At 36.0% G+C, this 24,800-nt stretch overlaps 3 protein-coding genes across 9 annotated transcripts; 1 reads left to right on the top strand and 2 right to left on the bottom strand.

Moving 5' to 3' along the window:
* Window positions 1–851: 851 nt before the first annotated feature.
* On the bottom strand, window positions 852–3,167 carry LOC110783038 (F-box/kelch-repeat protein At3g06240). 3 transcript variants are annotated; one of them, XR_008931351.1, is made up of 3 exons: window positions 2,982–3,167; window positions 1,179–2,667; window positions 852–1,080 (listed from the first exon to the last, which is right to left on the bottom strand). XR_008931351.1 is itself a non-coding variant. In XM_021987333.2 (2 exons), exon 2 carries the CDS (start codon window positions 2,642–2,644, stop codon window positions 1,424–1,426), a length of 1,221 nt encoding a protein of 406 aa, XP_021843025.1. In that variant the 5' UTR covers window positions 2,645–2,667; window positions 2,982–3,167; the 3' UTR covers window positions 852–1,423. The 3 variants fall into 3 exon arrangements, 1 of the variants encoding a protein (XP_021843025.1); XR_008931352.1 differs by having other exon boundaries at window positions 852–1,059; XM_021987333.2 differs by having other exon boundaries at window positions 852–2,667.
* A 1,777-nt stretch (window positions 3,168–4,944) lies between these two features.
* On the bottom strand, window positions 4,945–15,973 carry LOC110783144 (stemmadenine O-acetyltransferase). 5 transcript variants are annotated; one of them, XM_056838457.1, is made up of 9 exons: window positions 15,762–15,973; window positions 15,067–15,211; window positions 13,921–14,075; window positions 13,780–13,831; window positions 11,496–11,574; window positions 11,231–11,294; window positions 10,787–10,963; window positions 10,617–10,711; window positions 4,945–6,475 (listed from the first exon to the last, which is right to left on the bottom strand). In XM_056838457.1, exon 9 carries the CDS (start codon window positions 6,249–6,251, stop codon window positions 5,382–5,384), a length of 870 nt encoding a protein of 289 aa, XP_056694435.1. In that variant the 5' UTR covers window positions 6,252–6,475; window positions 10,617–10,711; window positions 10,787–10,963; window positions 11,231–11,294; window positions 11,496–11,574; window positions 13,780–13,831; window positions 13,921–14,075; window positions 15,067–15,211; window positions 15,762–15,973; the 3' UTR covers window positions 4,945–5,381. The 5 variants fall into 5 exon arrangements, with proteins under 5 accessions (XP_056694435.1, XP_056694432.1, XP_056694434.1 ...); XM_056838454.1 differs by having other exon boundaries at window positions 13,921–14,062; XM_056838456.1 differs by lacking the exon at window positions 15,067–15,211.
* Window positions 15,974–19,283: 3,310 nt separating this feature from the next.
* On the top strand, window positions 19,284–24,397 carry LOC110783142 (importin subunit beta-1). The gene is made up of 3 exons (XM_021987446.2): window positions 19,284–19,527; window positions 20,628–23,045; window positions 23,125–24,397. Exons 2-3 carry the CDS (start codon window positions 20,635–20,637, stop codon window positions 23,321–23,323), a joined length of 2,610 nt encoding a protein of 869 aa, XP_021843138.1. The 5' UTR covers window positions 19,284–19,527; window positions 20,628–20,634; the 3' UTR covers window positions 23,324–24,397.
* The last annotated feature ends 403 nt before the right edge of the window (window positions 24,398–24,800 follow it).

Here is a 24,800-nt window from a genome sequence, read left to right as displayed (position 1 = left end):
CCTATTCGGAAAACTTATTTCACCAAATGCCCCAAACTTCAAAACCCCTTTAATTTGTTGGATTGTTCGTGCAATTTAGATGTTGTTTTGCTTGCTTTAAGATTTTTGTCATGAGTTTTGTTATTATTGCAGCAATCTAGATACTGTAATTCCAGTGTTGCATCAGATATTCAAATTTATGACTTTTATCCTTGTGTAAATGTTTCATTTTATTTTGGACCTGAGTGGACTCGAACCACCAACCTACCAGGTTGTTACCTGGTCGCTCTACCATTTTGAGCTTACAGTTCCAGAATTATATCAGAAATATTTGAACATCCATACAACAACAACAACAACAACAGGAAAAATACTAACATTATGACAGGACTCGTGATAGCTAAGTTAACAACATTATGTCTGCATCAAGCTCACCGTACATATCATACAGATAATCAAGTCACCATACTAGCAGAAGCTGAGAATGGACAACGAAACACATGAATAAACAATAATCAAAGCTCAAGTATCCACCAAAATTTTACTCCTCATCTATTCATTCCATACTAATCACATAATCAAAGCTGTAATATAAACGCCTTTTAATATATAGTATAGATGCTTCGTATAATTTTTTAAAAAAAAAATCAACATAAAACCGCTAACGGTATTAGAGGTTCAAAGTCGTTTTCCCTGAAAACGTTTTACAACCTACCAAACGGAGCCTTAGTGATACCGGTAGACGTTTAAACTTAAAAGACGATATTGGTGGCGAAGTTTGAGGTGTATACTTCCTTCCACGATAGAGGAAGTTCTTCTGAGAAGTACTAGATTTGATTTACATCTAAAACATGCAGGGGTAGAAATATCAAGAAAGACAAAGTTCAAGTAGTTTCCCTAAATTGTTATCAAATTATTGACAATTTCCTCTGTTTTGTTAATCTATTTGAAAACGTGGATTAACAAGTACAATTTGAGTAGAAAAGCTTCTGCAGGCTTTGTTTTGATCTTCCCCAACACAAGTACTCTATAGGAATCACACCAACTTGTTCAAAAGTACAATTTCCGAAGCCTTGTTTTCTAACCAAAGAAAAGGGATTCCTATCACAAATGCATAAACTACTCATAATAAAAATTAAACCTACAAACATAAGAGAAGATACCATGAACAATGAACAATGAACAAAACATGATCTTACCTTCTGTATACATCATCCTTGTAACGCCATGTTCAGCAGCAAGAGCATCAGATTCCAACTCCAGAATCAGGAAGATGAACCACAAACCTCCTCCGCAACATTCAACCCTTCTAAAGTTAAGGATCCTACAAAAGCAGTTAATTGATCCACAATGCACACTACAAAGTTTAACTGGAAAAGCAAAGAAGTCCTATAAACTCAAACTCAAACTCAAATTAACTTCACCACCACCACCACCGGCAACGTCAAAGAGGAAAAGGAGAAAAAGGAGAAACAAGACTCTCCATAAAATCAGCCATCTTGTAAACCTTTGCACGATAATTCCTCACAACAACATAGGAAGGTGGATCCGAACTTGGGTCAACAACCACAAGCCCGTCATTCGCAGCTCGAATGCAAATAATGCCACTGTATTTGAGACTTAAAAATTGGGTGAAATGTCTAGAGATCTCCTCCTCCAAGACAATTCTATACATCTTCTTCCAAGAATTCCAGTTGTTATGTTCCTCCAACACCCAGAGTTCAAACATCCATTCCTCTTCCTTGAATTCTTCCTCGGAATCTTCCTCATAATCTTCTTCAGAATCTTCCTCGTAGTGTTCCCCAGTGTCCCTATTGGAGTAATGTACAAACATAACACATAGGCAATCATCAAGAACACCAAGCAACTTTTGATCAACACTCGGTAACAGCTCAGGCACAAATGAGAAGGGTATCGTCTTAAAAGTTTCGGTAACTAAATCAAATTTAAGTATGCTTCGGCGATGACCAAGGTAATGCAATGCTTCATCTATGAAAACAGAGTCACATCCTGAAATAGAAGACAAATCTCCATTACTAACACGTATCTGTCTCCATCTATTACGCTTCAACGAGTACACATACATGTACGTTGTATGGTTTGGCTTATGCACTGTAGAAATCAAGACGATCTTGTAGTCATTTAAGGAGTGAACAAAGCCGAACCAGCAAGAATCTATATGAGCAAAAGTCGAACTTCCTCCAACAGGCAATGAGATTTCTCTGGATTCTTTGGTGATAGGGTTCCAAATATAGATCAAATCTTCAGCTAACTTCCTCTTCTTCTCCTTAATGTAAAGACATAGAAGGCCATCACATGACCCAATCGTGTAAAGGCGACGATTCTTGAACATATGAGCTTCGTCGAATTGTTGGTCCCATGGGATTAAGTCTACTCCCTTAGTTATATCGGTACAACTTCTAAAATTAAGCGAGCATATGTTATTATACTCAAGCATAGCAGTGGTTAAGGGTGGAGTAGTAGACTTTGAAAATTCGAGACGTGATAGGGCGAAACCGGGGTCTGAGATTAGGGTATCCCATTTTTTTGATACACACTTTAGCCTTCCTAATGACTTTACAGGCAACCGAAACAGGATTTCAAGAACCAGATCTTCTGATAATCCCATTAATGGACCCTCTTTATAGTAATTGGGTTTTTTCATAGTAGATTAGGGTTTGCACTTTTCTGTCAAAAAACACAAAATCATAAAATCCAATTGTCAAGAACAATTTTACACAATTTCCCACTTCAACTTCACAGCAATTTTACAATATGATATCATAAAGGAAATTAAAATCTAGATAATCGTGCAATGAAAAGAGTATTAAAAAGTTACTATGCGCATCAATCGTCACGAATGATCGGCTCAACTTTGAGCATGAGTAATGTTAAAAAGAGAATTGGATGATTAAGAATTACGCCTAGCCATGGTGAAATCAACAAAAGTCACAAATTAAGTAATTTATTTGAGTTGAATTTCAGAAAAGGGAAGAATTTACCTCAAAATCTGCAATTCTGGTGGAAAGAGACACGGAGAGCCGAGAGCGGGAGAAGATAGATGGGTTCCGGTTGCGGTGACGCGGCGGAGAATACGGTGGCCGGCGACTGAACGACACCAGTGATGAGTGGTTTGATAAAGTGTCTTAGGGTTTTACTGTTCGAGTGGTGCGCGGTTGGTTCCGTTGATGCGGGGTGGCTAAGAATCTACTCCCTCCGTCCCGGAATACTTGACTTGTTTTCCTTATCGGGCCGTCCCTTAATACTTGACCTGTTTCTAAAAATGGAAATATTCTAAAAAATATTATATTATTTCTCACTCCATCCCTATTAACCCACCTACCCCCTACTCCATACAAAAAATAATTAAAAATTCAACCCCTACTCTCCCCCAACCCCACCCCTTTACACATTTCCCACTAACTACATTAAAATAATACCCCACTATCAACTACTATCTATTAAATTAAATAAGTCAATTCAAGTCCCTTAAACTCTGTGCCGGTCAAACCGGGTCGAGTATTCCGGGACAGAGGGAGTAAAGACTAAAGATGGTAAAATGAGGAAAGAGAATATTTACTACGTACTCCCTCTATCCCTTAATACTCGCACCGTTTTGACTTTTTGCACAATTTACATAATACATTTTGACTCTATTTTATTTCTAGTATATGAAAATAAATGTTAGTATATAATATATTGTTGGCTTCATCTTAATACTTCCTCCATTCTTTATTAAATGACACAATTTTTTTGTCACGTTTGCCAATGCAATATTTCAACAATTAATATCTTTTATTATCAATGGCTAAAAATTATAAATTTTGATATTATAAAACTATAGGATGAGACGATTATAACAAGACCCCACATGACTATATTTTTTGTTAAGTATAAATCACAATTGATGGTCAAAGTATATTATATGAATAGTGCCAAAAGTACAATTGTGTCATTTAAATAAGAATGGAGGAAGTATATATTTTCAAAATATTAATATTTTTATAAATTTTTATAATATGTAGTTAAAGATATTGGTGGTCAAAGATGTGCATTGGCAAGCGTGTCCAGTCGAAACGGTGCGAGTATTAAGAGACGGAGGGAGTAGATGGTAGATGGTAAGAAATGTAAGTAAAACTAGTGTTTTTGGCCAGTTAAAGCACGGGCTTCGTGAAGTCAAGATTTATTTTCTCAAATTTGTCTCTCGTATACTTTTTTTCGTATTGAGTAACGAATTTAGATAATTACTCGTAAATAGTAAGAAATGTAAAAGTAAAACTAGTTTTTGTTGCCGTGTGGATCACGGAGTTTATGGAGTCAAGATTCTTTGTTCTAAATTCGTCTCTTATCTACTGATTCCATATTGGGTAACAAATTTAGATAATTAGACGTAAGAAATAAAGATAAAACTAGTTTTTAGCCCCGTTAAAGTACGGGCTTTGTGGAGTTAAGATCCTTTGTCCCAATTTCATCTAACAAATTCAGATTATTATCAATTGATAACTAAATTATTCATATTTTGACTTATACACACCTTCTACCACCTTAATATATGTTCTATATAGAGTGACAGAGGGTAGATTCTATTCTTTTATTCTATGTCAAAAATAATTTTTATTTATTTGTTGAGAATTTGAGAATGTTTTTTTAATAAGTTTCAATCAAAAGTTTATTTTCGATGAGAAATCTATCAACTACTCATTGGAGCTGTCAAAAAAAAAAAACTACTCATTGGAATCATGTTAATCAACAAGTCGCCAATTTCATCACAACAAATTGAATAAATTCAACGATTTTTTTCATGAAATGCCTCCGAGGTTCACGGTATGCACCGAATACCCCTTATATTTTCAAAAAACATAACACACCCCTATTTTTTCAAAAATGCACGAAATACCCTTGAACGTAACAAAAGTCTAACGTCGTTAGTCATTAACCGCTAATTTACCCTAATTGTTGCTAATATTGAACTTATGTAAAACACATATAAGGAGAAATGTGAGACGATACACGGTGCACCCAAGTGCATGTAATATGTTCTACAGTTGGATTACAATTTTCATTTTGCAAGTCGATTAAAAAGATCAGATTACCAAACTGTTCGCTTATATTTTTTTTTTTTGAAATCGGCTTAAACATACATTAATGAAAAGAAATTAAGAAACTACAACGACAAACTATGAAAGCTTCAAGACCGTTTAAGACCTTTACACATCCGAAGCTTTTAATATGAGCTCTACTGGCTCTTACATACCACTTTAGACGCAAACCATTATAAACAAACATAATTGATGTTTTGCTTGTTGGCCCTTGATTGCCGGCCTCATATTGCACACCCACATTCCTTTCTCCTCCATGTATATAAATGCCTCCATTCGCTTGTTAGATCAAAGGAATACGAATTATGACACAGGAGAAACTAGAGCAATAAAATGTGGGTTGGATTCTAAAATTACCATATCTTTCTCCTCCATGTATATAAATGCCTCCATCCCATCACCAAGAATAGGATGGCTATAATCAGTGAGGACAATATGATTTCTAAACATAGCAGCTGAAGCAGTTTCCCTGGCATCAGCGCGAACAACACTAACTGGTTTCCCGAACCCAAAGTCTGCCTCTTTCAAACCCATATTGCACATGCTGCTAAGCCGAAAAAGACCTTCGTGATACTCCGTTGGACCAGCTTTCAGATCTGACAAATAAAGGTCCCCTGCATTTTCCCCTTGATAAACTGTTGTAACTTTCTGCTGAATGTTGGAGAGGGATGAATGGATCTTCTCAACCATCTCTTGAAGTCTGCTTCTTTTATCGGCTCTTGCTTTTACATTTAGGATGAAAAGGTTACCCATTGATTCCCTAGGGAGTGGCGGGGTTAACCACCTCCGCATGCATACAGCAAATTCGAGTTCTTTATGTTCAACTGGGATGGTTAAATTATGTGTAGCAGCAGCAAAGGCCTGCTCCCAAATGAACCCTGACAAAGCCTCAAATCGAGTGGGTTTAGGAACCCGTTCACTTGTAGCCTTGGCCTTCAGGTCTGTTAAAGCAGCTTGGCTGAATACAAAACTCTTGAGCACAACAATGGTAGGATTTGATTGCATAATTGTGGGATTCATACTGAGATCAGTAACAAGGTCTTGATCAGTCCTAGGAAGCGGAGGGAACGCATTGACTGCAGCGTCAAAGTCAGGTTGTACTAGGTCTGTAAACCGCTTGTTAGAAAGTGCAGCCCAATGGGTAAGGAAAGTTCCTAAGGAAGTTCCATCCATTAGTTTGTGGAGCCAGTAGCAGGCGATAACAACCCCACCGCAAAGAAAAACATTAACTTGAATAGAAAAGGGGATGAGATCCGGAGAAGAAGGGAAAAACTTAGTAAGCAACTTGAATTTATGAGGTGAGGTTAAGATACGCGAGAGAGGAAAATTGACCTTAGTTTCAATAAAGGGTACACCTTCATCGTTGCATGAAATGGTAGACTCGTTCTGGAGTCGACCTGCAAGAGGGTAGAAACGGTCAAGTGTTTGGCTAAGAGAAAGTTTCAGGCCGCGTATATCAACACCTTGCGGTGTTGAGGCAGTGGAGGCGGTGTAGAGTAGAAGCAATGGTACTGGGGGAAACACAGGGAAGGTTTGATCGAGGAAGGAAAGGGTGAAAGTTGTGGGATGAGAGGGTGGTAGAAGTGATGGTTTTACCATTTCTTTGGATATTATTTTCACTTTTACTTCAGGTTCATGCTCCATTTGTAGCCTTTTAAGGTTTATCAACAAAGGATTAAGTTATTTTTCTTGTTTGTTTTTTCCTAACGATTATATAGAATTCTGGCAGCACAATACCAAAGTTTATTGTCAAAATGTCATCTATGGTTGGTAGATTGGTACATTGAGGACCTTGTGGTCAGTCATTTTTTAATCATACCAATATAAAAAGATGATTAAACTAAATTCAATTATCTTTCAATAAACGTGTGTTACTATTTCGTTTAACCTTCTTAAATAATTCACCGTTTCGTTTAGCCAATGGTCATATTTCTATTCTTTAAATTTTGACTAGCCATCTCTCTCCCCATGAAGTTCTTCAAAAATAATTAAACCTTCTGCCATTCTTGATTGATGTCTTTTACTCCCTCAATCCCTGCTCCCTTACATTTATTTAATTATGTCAAAACTTAAAAAGTTTGACAATGAATTCTCATTCATCTATAAATAAATAATTTAGTGTTGTGGGATCTTATTGGAGTACCATTTTTTTTATTACTTAAGTGTGTAGAATTAGATATATATATATGCGTTTTAAGTCATGGGTTTAAAATTGTAAAAAGTCAAATGGAAATCTTTAAAGGGATGGAGGGAGTATTTCGTAAGAGTTCAACCATGTTCCTTTTAGTTGAATTTCAGTAATATTCAGTTTAATTCAGTTCAGTTCAATTCATCTTATAATTATTATTATTATTATTACTATTGTTAGTAGTATAATATTATTATCATCATTATCATAGTTATAATTATTAAAAATATTTTTATATTTTATTTTTTTTATAATTTTTACTCCCTTCGTATTTATTTAAGAGATACACTTGGCCGGGCACGGGTATTAAGAATAATAATTGAATGAAATAAAATAATAAAGCAAATGGGGTTGGATAGATATTTTAATAAGTAAACAAGTGGGGACCATGTCATTTTTGGGAGGTGAGAGGTGGGGTGAGTTTATGAAATTATTTGTTTAATAGGATGGTGGATCATAGGGTAAATTAAATGTATTATTTAATTAGATGGTGGGGTTGATAAGTTACTAAATATGGCAAGTGTATCTCTTAAATAAATATGGACGGAAAAAGCAACGGATTTTTCATGAAATGCCCCTGAGGTTTGTCTTAATGCACCAAATACCCCTAAACTTTCCAGAATGCACCAAATACCCCTGAGGTTTAGTATAAATACACAAAATGCCCATAAGGTTAACGGACGTTAAGTCCCCGTTAGCGTATGTTTACATTTTTGCCCTTAATAAACCGTTTTCTTTATTTATCCTAACATTAACCATTAATTATATTAATTAACCCGTAATTACCCCTTAATTAAATTAATTAACCCTTAATTAAATGAAAGAACCAATTACCCAAAAAAATTTGGATTCTTCATTCCCACCTTATACCTTTGGTCTGTCTCCTCAAGTCCACCACCACCATGTCAACCCCCTAATTCCTCTCTCCATTATCAACACCAACCATAGCATCCTCGCAACCACCTCCATCCACACAGGACCAATTAATTAGAGGAGAGAGAACGCAACCATGCTGCCACCACCAAACCCCACCACCGACATGCTGCCACCATCAAACCCCACTCCCCCCTTCCTCACCGGCGGCGTTTCCCTCCCCTCCCCCACCTTACCCACTGCTCCCCACTACTGTCGCCACCACCAAACCCGCGTTTCCCTCCCCCTCACTTCCCCCACCTTCCTCATTCCCCACTGCCGCCGCCACCAAACCCCACTTCGCCTTCCTCGTTGGCGTCGTTGCCCTCCCCCGCACATCCCCCTCCGTTACGGTCAAGGCAACTAGCAGCAATGGTTGATTGAAATCCCCCATTGCTGATTTGGGAATCAATTTTTTGGGGATCTGGATTTTGAGAGAGGAAAATCGATCTGTTTCGCCGGTGGCGGTGTGGGGTGGTGGTGAGGAAGAGAAGGGGTTAGCATGGCGGTGTGTGGTGGTGGTGAGGAAGAGAAGGGCTGCCATGGTGCTTCCAACTCAGGAAAATGGCTACCATTTTTAACAGGGAAGAAGGAAGGGGAGAGAAAGAAAAATGAATGAAAAATAAAAGACATTAAAAGGAAAAGAGAAAAATAAAAATAAAATTAAATTAAAGTTAAGTTAACGGATAAGTTAACGGAGTTAACGAAAAATAGTCAATTTGGGCATTTTGTGTATTTATACTAAACCTCAGGGGTATTTGGTGCATTCTGGAAAGTTTAGGGGTATTTGGTGCATTAAGACAAACCTTAGGGGCATTTCATGAAAAATCCGAAAAAGCAAGTGTATCCCTTAAATAAATACGGAGGGAGTATTAAGTATTTAGTTTTTATTATGAAATTGTATAGACAAACAAACTAATTATGGCAAGCAATTATGAACTTGTATCCCAAAACTGGCCATGTTCTTAAGTGAAAGATCAATTTAAACAAGCACAGGCCTATGAACTTGCACTTCCTTTTAAAATCAAAAAGGAAAAGTCCAGAAGAAGACTAAACAAGATCATGTAGGTTCAAACCCCAAAGATGCACATGACCTTCATGTCAGGCAACACTTTGTGATTTAAAAATGCTACCTTAAAAAAAATCTCACAACTCGAACCCTCTTTGTTTTTTATCTCTCCTCCCTACACAAAATAAAGTAAACGCACTCAACCCAAATTTCCAAACCAACAAAAAAACAGTGTAAGATATTCTTTGGATGGATTTTGATTTTAGGCTCAGTTTGTTTTGACGGAAAATACTTTTCCATGTAATGATTTTCTCATTTTCCTTTGTTTGTTTTGTTAATGAGGGAAAATAATTTTTTCTTAAGGAAAAACAACTTTCCTTTTGAAAATAAGGAATTGACCTTTTCCTCTATAATCCATTACCTTTCTTCTTCAACACATTCTTAATTACACCTGGTGTACAATAAATTTTGTAAGGCGGATGTCAAGTTATCCCAAAATGCTTAAAATTTACTTTAATATAATGTAAAATTTATTTATCTAGTGACAATTTTTTTCTTTTTATTAAATATTTAACCCTTTGAAATCACTCATAAATCATAATGAGAAAACATTAACCCTCAAAAAGTTTATCTATTAAAAACTACTTCATAATACATAAAGTTAATCAAAACATGTTAAAAGTAACCAAAAACTAGGTAAAAGTTACCCCAAATTTATTATACATCGAGTGCGCGCAAGACCTATTGTTCTTTCTCTCCTCCTATCCATCTCTCATTTTCAATTCTCTGTTCTTTTTCTTTATAACTTATGTGGTAAGGAAACAAACAAAGGAAAACTATTTTCTCATGATGTTTTCCTTAAAAATTGTTTTCCACGGAAAATCATTATCCTTTTGAAGTGTTTTCAGTTGAAACAAACGGGGGCTTAGTTATAAATAAAATTCCCAAGCCAACAAAAAAAATCTAAGATGTTCTTTGAATGGATCTTGATTTTAGTTATGAAGAAAATTCCCAAACCAACAATAAAAAGTTCAATATTCTTTGAATGGATTTTGATTTTAATTGTGAAATTCACTGTTTGTAACTTTAGGCGCATGACCAACCAATGTTGGAGAGTAAATTAAATTTGGAGGGGGCGTTTAATTAACAAGCAATGTCATGGGTTTGGAGCACTACAACTTCACAATTTTAAAATAAATAAAAAATCATAAGAAAGAAGGGTTACACACCATTGCTAGTGTGTTTCCAAGAGGAACGCGAAACAGAAAGGCGGGCAGTGTTTCTGGAAAGTGTTCTGGAAAATGAAGGTCATTCTGCCGCGGGAAATGTTTTTGTGAAAGTTCATAAATAAGGCTTTGCCTTCGTGTGCCAACCTCAAATTACTTTCGTTCTGGAATTGTGTTGATAACAGCAAAGAAAAAGTACTAACCTTAAACTCAACTATCTGGAGCATATGGAAGCATAGGAATGAGATTATTCTTAGAAATATGCAACCAAATGCTGTGTCTATCCTGCAATCTTCTTCTGTGAATTTTGGTAGATGGTCAAACATGGAAGAAAGGAAAGGAAATAGCTGAAATATGCTATTCAGGAACTTACTTATTTGATATACTAGTGGTGGAAGCATTTGCATTGATAGGAACTGGAAACTTTGACAGAAAAGGAAGCACTGGTAATTCTACAACCGAACAGCGTTGGAGTCTTCCCATCTCTTTTTCAACCTTTTTCGCTTTAAAGATGGCACAGAACTGGGACAATTAATCACCACAGGAGCCCCTGCAAGAATTAAAAGATGAGATGCTGCTTTGGGTTTTTTGATCTTGAGCGGATGAGAAACCAAAACCAGATTACATTTTCCTAAAATGAAAAGAAAACATCTATACTGACGTTTGACATAGAAATGACACCAAGTAAATTCATAGCACTTTTTCTGGCTGAAAATAAATCCTCTTTCCATCCAGATATTTCTTCCTAAAGGTCAGTAAAAGCCATCAGCACAGAATCTAGTTGAGCTACGCAAAACTTTCAAAAACGTTGTCATACCAGATCAGATGGTAAATTCTTGCTTATGAATTCACATGCATCTTCTTTCCCAATCCAAGTTATCCTGATACAAGTACAAATCGTAAAGACGTGAAGTCTCATAAAAGACAGAAGATAAGGGTTGATGCTATAAGAATTTGCATGATAGAGGTGGTTAAATTCTGCTATTTGATTCTCAAATCAAACAAACTCATAACATAAATTTCAGCACACCACTATTTCATAGCCAAGATTATTGTGCTGGTTACTTTATCACATGACATACCTATGCGTTCTTCATGTGCGCTGGAAAAGAGTGAAGTCCAATAATGATGAACAATGAGGTAAAAAATTAATCTTCATCCCTGCTTCCAAATGACACTATCAGAATACTATAGTGGAGGTACTAACTAAAATCACCAGATACAGCCAAAAGAAAACATAACCGTGCATCCACTAATAGCTAACATTATGTAATCCAGATTCCAGACAATGAAGATAAATTGCAACATCTGTTCTCAATGAACCTTTCTTTTATGATAACCAAATAAAGTAATTCTTGAGAACTATAAATGTGGAAGCTCACTGGGCAAATCCACCGATGAGATGAACCTCTCTGATTGTCAAATAAACAATTTTCACTTCAGAGAGAACAGTATAATAAACCACCAATACTGCTATGAAAAAGTAACAAGCACACCAATCCCGGAATATTAAAACCCTGATTGACTGACCTAATGTGGATTGTTAGAAGTTAAAAAAGAACAAAGAGCTTGGGGAACAGGGAATATAAATAAATTCATATTAATAAAATCCCTTGATTTAATTGGCAGGCTACCCAGTGTTAAGAATTTGAGTTGTAACAAAGCAACCAATATTAAGGCAAAGAAGAGAGAGGTTGACTCTTTAACTAAAAGTTAAATCTCAGACTGGAATCAAATTGTAAACCTGACAAATCTACAGGTCCAGTACGCATAATAAGAATCGAAACAGACATTGGTTAAGATCCTAGATTAGAAAACTAGACTCAACAATTAAGTAACTTCTCAACATTGTGTCTTTCATCTAATCTTATATGTGAATAAAGTGAAAATGAAGTCTCTCATATGAATTTTATTTGGGTCCTAAACAAGCAGTCATAAGAATGGAACTTGAGGTGTAAATGGGTGTTTGGGGAATAATAATATTAATCCACATAAGTAGCTATCATTCTTCTCGGATCAATGAGATATCAATGTATCATAGTTCACTTGACAAGGAGTTAAATCTTGCGTGACACAGATGTAAAGGTAGGTTCAACTCATTCAATTAATCACAAGTTTCATGTGTTAGGCATTCGCCTTATGGTAATTCAACCTTTCTTTATCCATCAATAACAAAGACTTCGTAGAGATGTGGTATTCTGATAGAGATTTTAGATAATAGTTTAGTTACTGAATGGTGGGTTAGTTATCAGAAATATGTCCAAGCTTAGGTAACAAAATCTATTTTACTATGCTAAGAAATGATATTAGTATTAGTTGTACTATGGTTGCTATATTCACATGATGCTCCTTTCTTTCGGCAATATGAATAATATGCCTTCTAGTCTAGACTAGCTAGGGATAGGGCCTTGAACATTTGAACCACCTAGACCCTCTTGCAAGCAAGACCTATGTTTGTTGTCACTAGACCTGGTTATTGGGCGGGTCGGGTTAGGGTTGGACTTGGTGTGGGTCAAAACCAGTGTGGGTAATGAAAGGGTCATTATAGCGGGTCAATAGCGGTCAATAAACGAGCAAGGAAAATGGGGGAAAAAAAAAAGATGTATGCAAATACAAGTGAATACGAAGCTATCCACATAATTTTTTATATCATGACTGTTTTATTTTCAAAATTATTAGGTAATAAGCTTGACCCTATATTGAACCTGTCCAATAAAGGCCCTGCCCAATAAGATTCCTGCGGAATAAGAACCCTATTAACTTGATCCTAACCCCTATACCCATTGGACTACCATGTCCAATCCTAGTTGTCACACAAGTAATTCTTTAGAAATTAGAAAGCCACAAGGAGAATTCATAATTCATAGAGTACAATGTTAATCCCTTTTAAGCCGGGGAGAAAAAGTCTTAATTTGTTAAGAGTCCTCATTATCGTAAGACTTTTTCCTTTCGAGTACTAACTTCTGCTTGTTTAAAATCACAATATTTGCAAAAATTGTCAGGTTGATCCAACATATCTGCAATTTTCCACTGTCATAATCCTCAGCATGACAGAAACATCTCAAAATATCTAACGAGCCTTACTGATGAGTTTACTTAACCGTTATGGATCTGAATGAGTCGATCTTCTTTTAACAGCTTAACACAAAACTAAAGACCATGGGCACCATCATCACTCTTTTTACAAACAAGAATTGCTAACATAACATAATGCTTACAAAGATACAGAACAATAATCTCAGTATGTTTTTTTTTTATTCAAACAATAATCTCAGTATGTGGAATACAGAGAAATTAAAGAAGCAGATATGTGGAATACAGAAATTCAAGAAGCAGATATGTGGAATACAAATAAATTGGTGCTACCTCTGATAATACGCAGAACGCATTTCATAATATCAGCCTATCAGACATCAACCTGAAACCGAGGCAAAAATAATGTCAATACGAGTCAGGAAAGTCTGCACACACACACACACACAGACACGGCATTCACAACTAACTTACTTATCAGAAAACTTGAGCACAAAAACTAAGCAAGATCCTTTTTCCAGTTTTTAGTCTCACTTAATGAGTCCAAAATTCCACATACGTTACCGGACAAAGTAGGCAGCAGAGATGCAATAGAAGCCGGCATGTATGACCTCACCTAAAATACCAAACTGCAATCATCAATGACATGTAAATTGACACAAGGTGTTAATGCACAAGTTATCTATTCTTTTGAAACTGAAAGGAAGCAACATTAGGCAACAATAATTCATAAAAGTATAACAATAGGAGAAATAACAAAAAAAAAACAGGGCAATGAAGCAAAGTGAGCTACATTAGCAATGTTCATTTGGAGAACCATGTTATTTCCGTAGAACTTAGTTCTGGCGATGATATCATACATTCAACGGTCACACTGATAGAGATGTTATATCCACTTGCAGCAACATATGTGCATTTGCACACAATGAAAAGGACATTCTCCGTCTCAATGTTTAAACTTTCTTTAGTAGCTAAAGCCTACAGATAAGATACCCCTATTAAACATTACAAGCGCACAGCGCCACAGCCACAAAGCAAGGACAAATGGAGTACAGTAAGTTTGAAGCAAAAAACTACGGAGTATTTCAGTAAACCCATGGAATAAAGGCACGAAATTATCCTTCGCAATTTGTTCCTTTGTAACTTTTAGGTTCAAGAAGTACTGGACAATACTACAACTGAAATATAAACAGTGAATTCGAGAAAAGACACGATAGTTCCCACATATTCCAGGAACAACTTATATACTCAATTCCAAAATAATTATCTTACTAAAAGTTTCAAGAAGTTATGGTAAAGTACTACAGTTGTAAACTTAGGCTTTGTTCTTCTCACCTTATTTTTGTTGCACTTCATCTATATTGGTTGAGCTCCATTCTTTTTGCTTAGCTTTTCTATTTAACTTGACTAAGGTTTTGTTCAACTTAACTTATTTTGTTGAACTTGACTAAGGCGTTAAAATCTTACTCCACATTTTAATGTTGGTTTTCTATAAAGTTGAACAAGACAATACTCAGGAGTCAGGAAGAGGGAGTTGTTGGAGTTTGTTCCTCCAAAAAGGAATGCTTCAAAAGAATGAAAAACCAATTGTCCCACATTGATAAAAAACCCACATACTACCTTCTTTATATATTGCACTATCCTTTAATCATTTGTTTAAGAGTGCTTGAGAGTGGCATGGGTGGTCACAACACGCGCGCGCCGGGCCGGGCTCGGGCGAGGGCCTTGGGCCTTGGCGCTCCTTTTCCTCTTCTCCGACAGTTACCTAGAATGGTAAAGTAATGTTTAAAGAACTTTGAGCGTGATAAAAGCTATCAACTCGCTATTTGCATTTCGCTACGAATGTCACTATTTTGGATAGCATACCCAACTTGGGACACAAGTTCAGGCCATGAATTCTTCCTTACAAATTCAGCATCAATAACAAAACTAAACTACATATTGAAAATCAAAATTCGATCAGCTACAATTACCAAATCATCAAAAACCAAAAGGGCATTAGGAAATTCGGAAATTCAGCTCAAAAAGTTAGGTTACCCCTTCAACTCTAAGAACCGAAAATTCCGCTCCAAGCAAGGATTCCAATAGCATCTCCTTAAACTCCTGACTAAAAGAACCAGATCGACCTTCGCCATGAACATTTCGTTTAATCAAGTTCTTAAGATAATTAGCAGCAGCTACTTTTTTTACCATGATTACAATCTCCCACGCCGTTATTCAAGTTCAAATTTTTAATTTTTAAAAACGCAATTAGAAATTCAACTGATTTAATGCAGGAAACAAAATGATAATATGAAATAGCAGAAATGAGTTACCGTTGACATGGGAGAGGACTCAGAGGAGAGAGAAAAGGGAATCTGAGGCGACAGAAAGGCGATCGAGTTCCTGTGTCGCATTGTGAATAACTTTGCCATCGGAATTTAGGGTTTGATTGAGTAACTGAGCGATTCGAAGGGTGTCCGCCATTGATGAGGAGAAACCCTGTGTTAAGGGAGGGGGAGAGAGAGGGCCAATTGGCGGGAAAATGAAAAAACTTTCCTAAATGTAAGGTATGGAGGGTCCACTTAGAGGTGCATCCAACAATTTTATGATAATAAACTCATTTTTGTGATCCCTAATAGTAATTAGCGATTGTATGTAGCTCTACATGCAATCGGGTTACAGACTCATTTTTGTGACCACCAATTAGTAAAAGGTTTACCCGATTACATGAACCTCTACCCGCAACCGGATTAAAACAACGTCGTTTTAAAACTTTAAAAGAATATGATAGTTATTTTAAAAAGGAATAAATTTAAAATTCAAAAAGTTGGCAAATAAAAAGGCCAAAAAAAGGAGGAAAAAAAAAAAGTAAATCACAAAAGGAAAAAAAAAAAGCTCCTCCTTGAAATTGTCATAACACAAAAGAAAATAAAAAAACATATAAACAACCCTAAAACTAGGGAAAGAGAAAGGGAGCAGCCACAATCGCAAAAATCCTTGAATACCAAATTTGATACGGAGTATTCTTCATATATACGGAGTATTGAAGTAAATGTACATTTATGTTTCTTTGTTGGGTAATTTCATTCTTTTGACAATTTTGTGTAATTAGTATAAAGTTTCGTTTTTTGTTGTTTATAGAATTTGGTAATTATAATTCTTGTTTTTTGATTTTTATTATGGCAATTCGGCTATATATTTAATAGAACTTTTTGTAATTCGTATTTAAGTTGTTTTAGTTACTTGAAATTTTTGTGCTTTTATTGTTTGTTTGATTTTAGTTTGATTTTTTTACCCCTAAACCCTACTTTTGTATTTGGATTTTGGGGGTTTTGCAGAAGATAATAGAAAAGAATTATAAAGAAGGGGAGTGCAAAAGGGAGATATGAAAATAACACGTGATTACAATGTGAACAACATAACAACAAAACAAATGTGACTGCTACGAATTAAGTAATGACTTGGATACAAAACCAATGTAACGCATACAATTTCATGTGTATATGCAGAGAAAAACTCAGTTTATACAATTGCGGAGAAGAATCACTATTGTTGAAGTTGAAGATGGTGAAATCACCAACAACTAGTGTTGCTTTTGCCTACATTTTGGTTATGTCTTGAATGTCATACTTTGGAGTATAGTTGGTAGAAGGTTTATTTTGGGGTACAAGGTTTAGGACGGGATCTTTTGGGATAGTTTTTGTTAATAGTAGGAACGGTTTAAGTGTTTTTTTTTCTCTCGTCAATGGAATGGAAATATTCTTCATGGCTACAACCTATTAATACAATCCCGTCATTTTTCGTTTTAATAATAAAATAAAATTTACACAAGTTTTGAAGAGTGAAGATTGCCAGGGAGGAGAATGCTACCACATTATTAATCATTGATGCTTGTTAATTACAGAGTAACAAATATGGCTGAGAGGCAATGTTAGTACATTATGTATCGTGAACTCGTGAAGACAACACATTGGTTGACAAAACGGGGGATTGATCAAGAAGAAAAGATAAAGAATCACTCTTTAGCGAGTTAAGCCACCTGAAGCACTTTATGTGATCCTTCATGATGATATTGTAATAGTGGTACGTTATGACACGCTTAAATATTATGTAGTTTCCTCTTTTGGGGGGCTCTCCCCACTTCTTCATAAAAAATATTGTCTCTATCCCTTTTTGTTCTTTATGTATTACGTTTAGGGTGTCCTATTTTGTTTTTTACATTGAGAATATTTTCTTTCATATTATCACATAAATGCCTTAATTAACTACGGAGTATCATATATTGTGGCCACTAATTATTTTAACCAATTAAATTTATCGTGGCATTTAATCTCTCGAACTTTTCTATTGAGACATTAAAATATTTCACATTTTTCCAATGTCATATTGTTGATAAAGGCGAAAATATTATAAATAAATGTAATTTGCATTGATTAAATAAAAAAATTAAAGGAATCTTAATCCATATTAATTAGTTTACCTCAAAAAGAAAATCCACATTAATTAGTCGTTAAATCGCGTACATGATACCAAACATAAAGAACAAAAAACGACGGAGGGAGTACATAATATCAAAGTTGGTAGATGGGTCATTAAGAAATACGTGGTATGGATTTTATTTCATTAGATTTTTTTTACTAGGTAAGGAAGAAGAGACCCTACTGAAACAACACCTAACACAGGTTAACCAGCTTAGCTACGCAAGTCTTCGCTTGAGCCACTCCCAAGCATTTTGCAGTTTGATGGGGTTCGACCCTATGACCTCAAAGTTACAAGGTGAGTTCCCCACCAAATCCACCAACTTATGTTGGCGGTATAGATTTTATTTCATTAGATGTTCCAAGTTATTCGTGAAATCTTTTTCGAAATCGACAATGGAAATAGCCAAACAAACTTCCCATGGAAAAATATAGGAAATCTTGGTATTTACTACTCCGCTTTTGTATTTACTACCTTATGAAAATTTTATTTTAATTACTACCTTAAATATGTTTTTGTTTGGAATCATTACCACTTTACATTTTTCTCAATTTAAAATTTAGATATTTCGTTTCTTAATCGTTTAAAGTGATTAAAAGTTCATTATTTTATCATTTTCTGTAGGGATTTCATTGCGAACGACATTTCAAAACAATTCGTTTAATAATTCACAAATATTTTAAAATTTTTTACAAATATTATTTTAATTCGTTTTACCTTTTACAAAAGTTTAAAAGCAAGATCTTTATGAAATCCTTACACATAAATCAGAAAAAGGAGTTTTGAATCATTTTAAACGATTAAGAAACGAAGATATATCTTAATTTTAAAATGAGAATTTTTTCACACGATAGTAAATACAAAAATGATTTTTTTTTAAGATAGTGATACCAAAAAATCCAAAAAATATATTAATTTGAATTTCAATTGATAACTTAAGCTTTTTTTTTTTAAAGAAAACGAGACCGGAATATTATTCTAAAGAAAACTTCACAAAAGCATAAAGTTTAGTTACACCATAAAACTTGCATCATTTGTGGCAGAAAAAAAATAATTGAAATGATAGCTAAAGCACAACCTCAATGGAAACAACCAAACCATATTATAAAAAGATCATATTTGCTGAACTGTCCCCAATTATTAAACCTTTGCCTTTTTGTAATTTCCAACATTATTGTAAAAATAATAATTATAATTATTTATTGTTGTTATTATTAAATATATGAAAATACAAAAATCATTGGGCCCCAAACTTCCCCAAATAACGGCCAAGATCTTCCCAATTAGATCTAACAGTTGTACAAAAACCACCCAATTCTGGACTTACAAATATAAATTCCCAAAAAAAATTAATTTAAACTTGTTTTAATTAATTAACGTTAATCAGAAATTCGTTGGATTATTATTTGTGTGTTTTATGGGAAAATTATTCTTTTAGTCTCCCCAGCTTTTTTACAACCGCGTCTCCCTCTCTCTAGCTTTCTCTCTCTTCCTCACTTTCTCTCTCCTAGGGTTTCAAAGCCGCCGTTTTTGGGGGTTTCCTCTGTCTTTCGATCGTTGAGTACGGTGACTGATTACTCTCTGTCACTTTCTCTCTCTTCAATCCCCTTCAAATCTCAGGTAATTTTCTGTTCTAATTTCATTCTTAATTCTTACTTCGATTTTCCGCATTTTGGTCAAATTTTCGGTTTTTTGATTGATCGGGTTTCATTTTCGAATTTCGTTGTTGCTTGTTTTATTAATCGGATTGAATTGTTGTTTGCTTCGATCGATCATTTTTTTGTTTAATGCTGCGATCTATGATTCAGTTTTTTTTGAAGATAACTGATTGTTGTTAGTTAGATATAAATGTTGCGAGTGATTTGGGTATTTTTAATTTTGGTTTAATGAATTAATTGATGTAGTGTAATTGTTAGGTTGATTTTGGGTTAAAATGCGATTGCTTTTATATGCTTAGTGTATAAAAATCAGTACTGTTTTGGTGATTTGTTTGATGATTCGTTGATGTTGTTTTAGATCTAGCTCCGATTGCAATATAGTCGATCTATTTTAATTTCTATGTGTTTGATAAGCTCTCAAATATCTGAACCGATGACCATTGCTGTACTTTTGTCAATCAATTGAGTGACTTGCTTACTTGAAATAGAAACTGTTTCCTAAACTGTTTCCCAATTTTTTTAGGCCAATATCATCATGCACAGAGATGAGTTCTTTGGAATAGAATTATAAGCATTTACTTAATGGTTTTCAGACCTTTGAAGTTGTATTCTTTTTAGGATGGTGGGGCATGTATGTTTTATGTAATACCCAGTAAACACAGTTTTCGGTTTTTCCTGTTAGTCAATGAGATTTCAAAATTACCCCCTATTATATTAGTTCAGGGAAAACCCAAAAATACTTTTGTTCTCGGAGATTACCGATTGTCGATTCATCAGTCATGAATTTCATATAAGCAGATATTCATATTCATTCAGTGCTTGTTTCTGCTAGTTGTCTTTTTTTTCAACCTTGTAGTTGGATGTATACTTGTATAGTGTCTCTGAAGCTGTTAATCAGTTGAATATGTGCGCATTGTGTTTTGTACTCTTAGTATGATCCTTTATTGGATGTATTAATTACTGGAAGTATGTGTATATTTCAGAAGAAAAAAATAGTCGTGGTGCTTGCAGTGATATTAATTTTGCATACTTGAGCGACTTTTGACTTATGGTTTCATGCAGATATATTATGGTGATGGAAATCACCCAACTACTTTTGAGTGCTCAATCAGTTGATGGGCAAGTTCGGAAGCATGCTGAAGATAGTCTCAAACAATTTCAGGATCAGAACCTCCCTAATTTCTATCTATCTCTTGCTGGAGAGCTAGCCAGTGAAGAGAAGCCAGCTGACTCTCGGAAACTAGCAGGGCTTATTCTTAAAAATGAGTTAGACGCTAAGGAACAACATAGGAAGTTTGAGCTTGTACAGAAATGGGTGTCCCTAGATGCGGGATTGAAGAATCAGATTAAGACATTCTTGTTGCAGTCCCTAACATCGCCTGTGCACGATGCCCGTTCAACTGCATCTCAGGTGGTTGCCAAGGTTGCAGGCATTGAATTACCCCAAAAAGAATGGCCGGAGCTGATAGGATCATTGTTGGGAAATATTCACCAACTTCCACCACATGTCAAACAAGCAACCTTGGAAACCCTTGGATATTTATGCGAGGAGGTCTCTCCCGATGTTGTAGATCAGGATCATGTGAATAAAATACTCACTGCTGTTGTTCAAGGTATGAATGCAAATGAAACAAATAATGAAGTTAGGCTTGCCGCTACGCATGCATTATATAATGCTTTGGGCTTTGCTCATGCTAATTTTAACAATGATATGGAGAGAGATTATATCATGAGGGTTGTCTGTGAGGCGACAATGTCACCTGATCTGAAAATACGGCAGGCGGCTTTTGAATGTTTGGTTGCTATTTCTTCCACATACTATGAGAAGCTGGCTCCCTACATTCAGGACATCTTCTCTATTACTGCAAAGGCAGTGAGGGAGGATGAAGAGCCGGTTGCTCTTCAAGCCGTTGAGTTTTGGAGCTCTATATGTGATGAGGAGATTGATATTCTTGAAGAATATGGAGGAGATTTCACGGGTGACTCTGAAATTCCTTGCTTTTATTTTATTAAGCAGGCTCTTCCTGCTTTGGTTCCCATGTTGCTGGAGACACTCCTCAAGCAAGAGGATGAGCAAGATCAAGATGAGGGAGCTTGGAATATTGCTATGGCTGGGGGAACTTGCCTTGGGCTTGTTGCAAGAACAGTTGGAGATGATATTGTGCCTCTTGTGATGCCATTTATTGAGGAAAACATCACAAAGCCTGATTGGAGGCAGCGAGAGGCTGCCACCTATGCCTTTGGATCAATTTTGGAGGGTCCTTCCCCTGACAAGTTGACAGCAATTGTCAATGTTGCTTTGAATTTCATGCTCACTGCACTGACAAAAGATCCTAACAGTCATGTCAAGGACACAACAGCTTGGACTCTTGGTCGAATTTTCGAATTTCTTCATGGGTCAGCTATGGAAACCCCAATCATCACGCCTGCGAATTGCCAACAGATTGTTACAGTTCTATTGCAAGCCATGAAGGACACACCTAATGTTGCCGAAAAAGCCTGTGGTGCTCTCTATTTCCTGGCCCAAGGTTATGAAGATGTTGCCTCTTCGTCACCCTTGACTCCATACTTCCAGGAGATTGTTCAGTGCCTTCTTACTGTTACTCACAGAGAAGATGCTGGGGAGGCACGATTGCGGACTGCTGCGTATGAAACTCTGAATGAAGTTGTCAGGTGCTCAACTGATGAAACTGCTCCATTGGTTTTGCAGCTAGTTCCTGTCATTATGATGGAGCTTCATAAAACACTTGAATCACACAATCTGTCACCAGATGGGAAACAAGGAGAACTGCAAGGTCTCTTGTGTGGATGCCTTCAGGTTATCATTCAAAAGCTGGGCTCATCAGAACCAACAAGAGCGGTGCTTTTGCAGTATGCTGATCAAATCATGCAACTCTTCTTAGGAGTGTTTGCTTGTCGAAGTGCCACAGTACACGAAGAGGCTATGCTAGGAATTGGGGCTCTTGCCTATGTCACAGGTCCGGATTTTGCTAAATACATGAATGAGTTCTATAAGTATTTGGAAATGGGTCTTCAAAACTTTGGAGAATACCAAGTTTGCGCTGTCACAGTTGGAGTGGTTGGAGATTTATGCAGGGCATTGGAGGATAAGATTTTGCCTTATTGTGATGGGATTATGACACAACTCCTTAAGGACTTGTCAAGCAATCAACTTCACCGATCCGTGAAGCCCCCAATTTTCTCATGCTTTGGGGACATAGCTCTTGCAATAGGAGAGAACTTTGAAAAATATTTGATGTATGGCATGCCAATGCTTCAGAGTGCAGCAGACTTGTCTGCTCACACAGCTGGTGCTGATGACGAAATTCTCGAGTACACAAATCTTTTGCGAAATGGAATTTTGGAAGCTTATTCAGGGATTCTTCAAGGCTTCAAGAACACTTCAAAAACTCAGCTCCTGCTGCCCCATGCTCGACATATCCTTTCCTTCATTGACAGCATATACCAAGAGAAAGACATGTGAGTTTTTACATATATTTGTTTTGTTGGTTATTTTGATTGTCGTTTTATAGCTAAATGTAATCATTTATTTGTGAAGGGATGATGCTGTTATGAAAACTGCCATTGGAGTGCTTGGTGACCTTGCAGATACACTTGCAAGTAGTGCAGGTTCTTTGATTCAGCAGTTCCCAACATGCAGGGAGTTGCTTGATGAATGCTTATCGTCCGATGATCATTCAATTAAACAATCTGCTGAATGGGCCAAGTTGGCAGTTAGTCGAGTGATTTCCATTTGAGGATTGGTTGGTCCCCCCTTTTTGGTATATTCTTTTCCTTTTAGAAGTCCCTGCATGCATTGGGTGTGTCGAGTTGGGTCCGGGGTTTCGGGGTTGCATACACAAGTGTCGGGTCGTCACCAGTCGGACAACTGAAGTTGTCAGCCTTCATGTTGTCGCTAACTCTTGCATCAGCACCATGGGTCGGGTCATTAAGGAGGTTATGGATAGTCGGAAACATTTCACGGGCCTCCGCTTGAAAGTTTTAACCAATCAAGCTCAGCGTTGAAGGATGAGTATGGGAGAGACAGGTATGTCTGTCTTTTGAGTCTGAAATGTCAAAACTGATCAAAATTCACGCCGAAAAGGCGGTCCCGGGTTTCCGGTCCATGATCCCCAATACTAATTTTGGAAAAAAGGATTATCCCTTGTTTGCCCTTGTTGGTTCCCGTCGTCTCCCAATAGAACAATATGTCTCTGGAAGTCGAAGATAATTACACAGCAGAAGGTCAAATGCAGGTTTGAAGACCACCAGTGGTTTAACCTAGAGTTTCCTCCTTTCTTTACCAACTTCTTTTCTGTTACAATTTTTTCCTCCCCCATTTTTTCTTTTAACTCATATTTGGTCTTTTTTTTATTTTGGGTTTTGAGTCCTGCATTATTATTTTTAGTCCAGTCAACAGTTGTGTTGCATTTGTCTCATCATATTTTGCCCTTTTTTCTGTATACTCTTCATATGGTCAATTTTATCACCCACATACGATGAAAGCATCACATTTTTATTATTATGCATTATTATTTTAATGATATATTTTGGGTTCGGTGTTTAGGAAATTCGTTTTGATCGATTGTTCTCATTCATGAACAAGCATGTATGCAAGTACTTTGATTTTGCAGTGGAGTACAGGAATTTTTCTAGTTAAATTATTTCCAGATTTTGTTTTCTTTAAAGGCGATACATGTGGGCTTTCTATCATGTTATAAACATATTGTGGAAAACAGGGTCTTTAATATTGTACCCTGAATTTTTCTCTCCAAGTTGTATGTTGTTTAAATGCTTGCGAGATTGAACAAAGAAATTTTGATGTTTCGATATTTTACTGTCCAGATTTTATCATGTAAAATTTGCTCTTTTAATCGAGCTACCTATATTTGTTTGTCTATTTGAAATTACGGAGTAATAGTTACATTAATAATGTAATTTGAACCGGCATTGTGATTATTAAATTCAAACGGAGAACTCTGTATTTTTTGTATTAAACCAAATAATTCATTTCTGTATTTAACAGCAAATGTTGGATGTGCCTAGACTCAGAGAAGTGCTTACCTTGTGATTATTTTACTTGATAGTTGATATCGATTTACGGAGTGTTTAGTTTGGTGTAAAATGTTTTCACGTAAAACGATTTTTCCCTTTTCACGTACGCTAATTGGTCTGGCAATAGATAAGTAGTTTTCCATTACTCTCTCAAAGGTCGAAATCCCTTTTTCATTTAGA

The sequence above is a fragment of the Spinacia oleracea genome, chromosome 3 (assembly GCF_020520425.1).
Source record: "Spinacia oleracea cultivar Varoflay chromosome 3, BTI_SOV_V1, whole genome shotgun sequence".
Lineage (NCBI taxonomy): Eukaryota > Viridiplantae > Streptophyta > Magnoliopsida > Caryophyllales > Amaranthaceae > Spinacia > Spinacia oleracea.
Note: the sequence above shows the minus strand (reverse complement) of the source record. Positions and strands in the feature narration are given on the sequence as shown.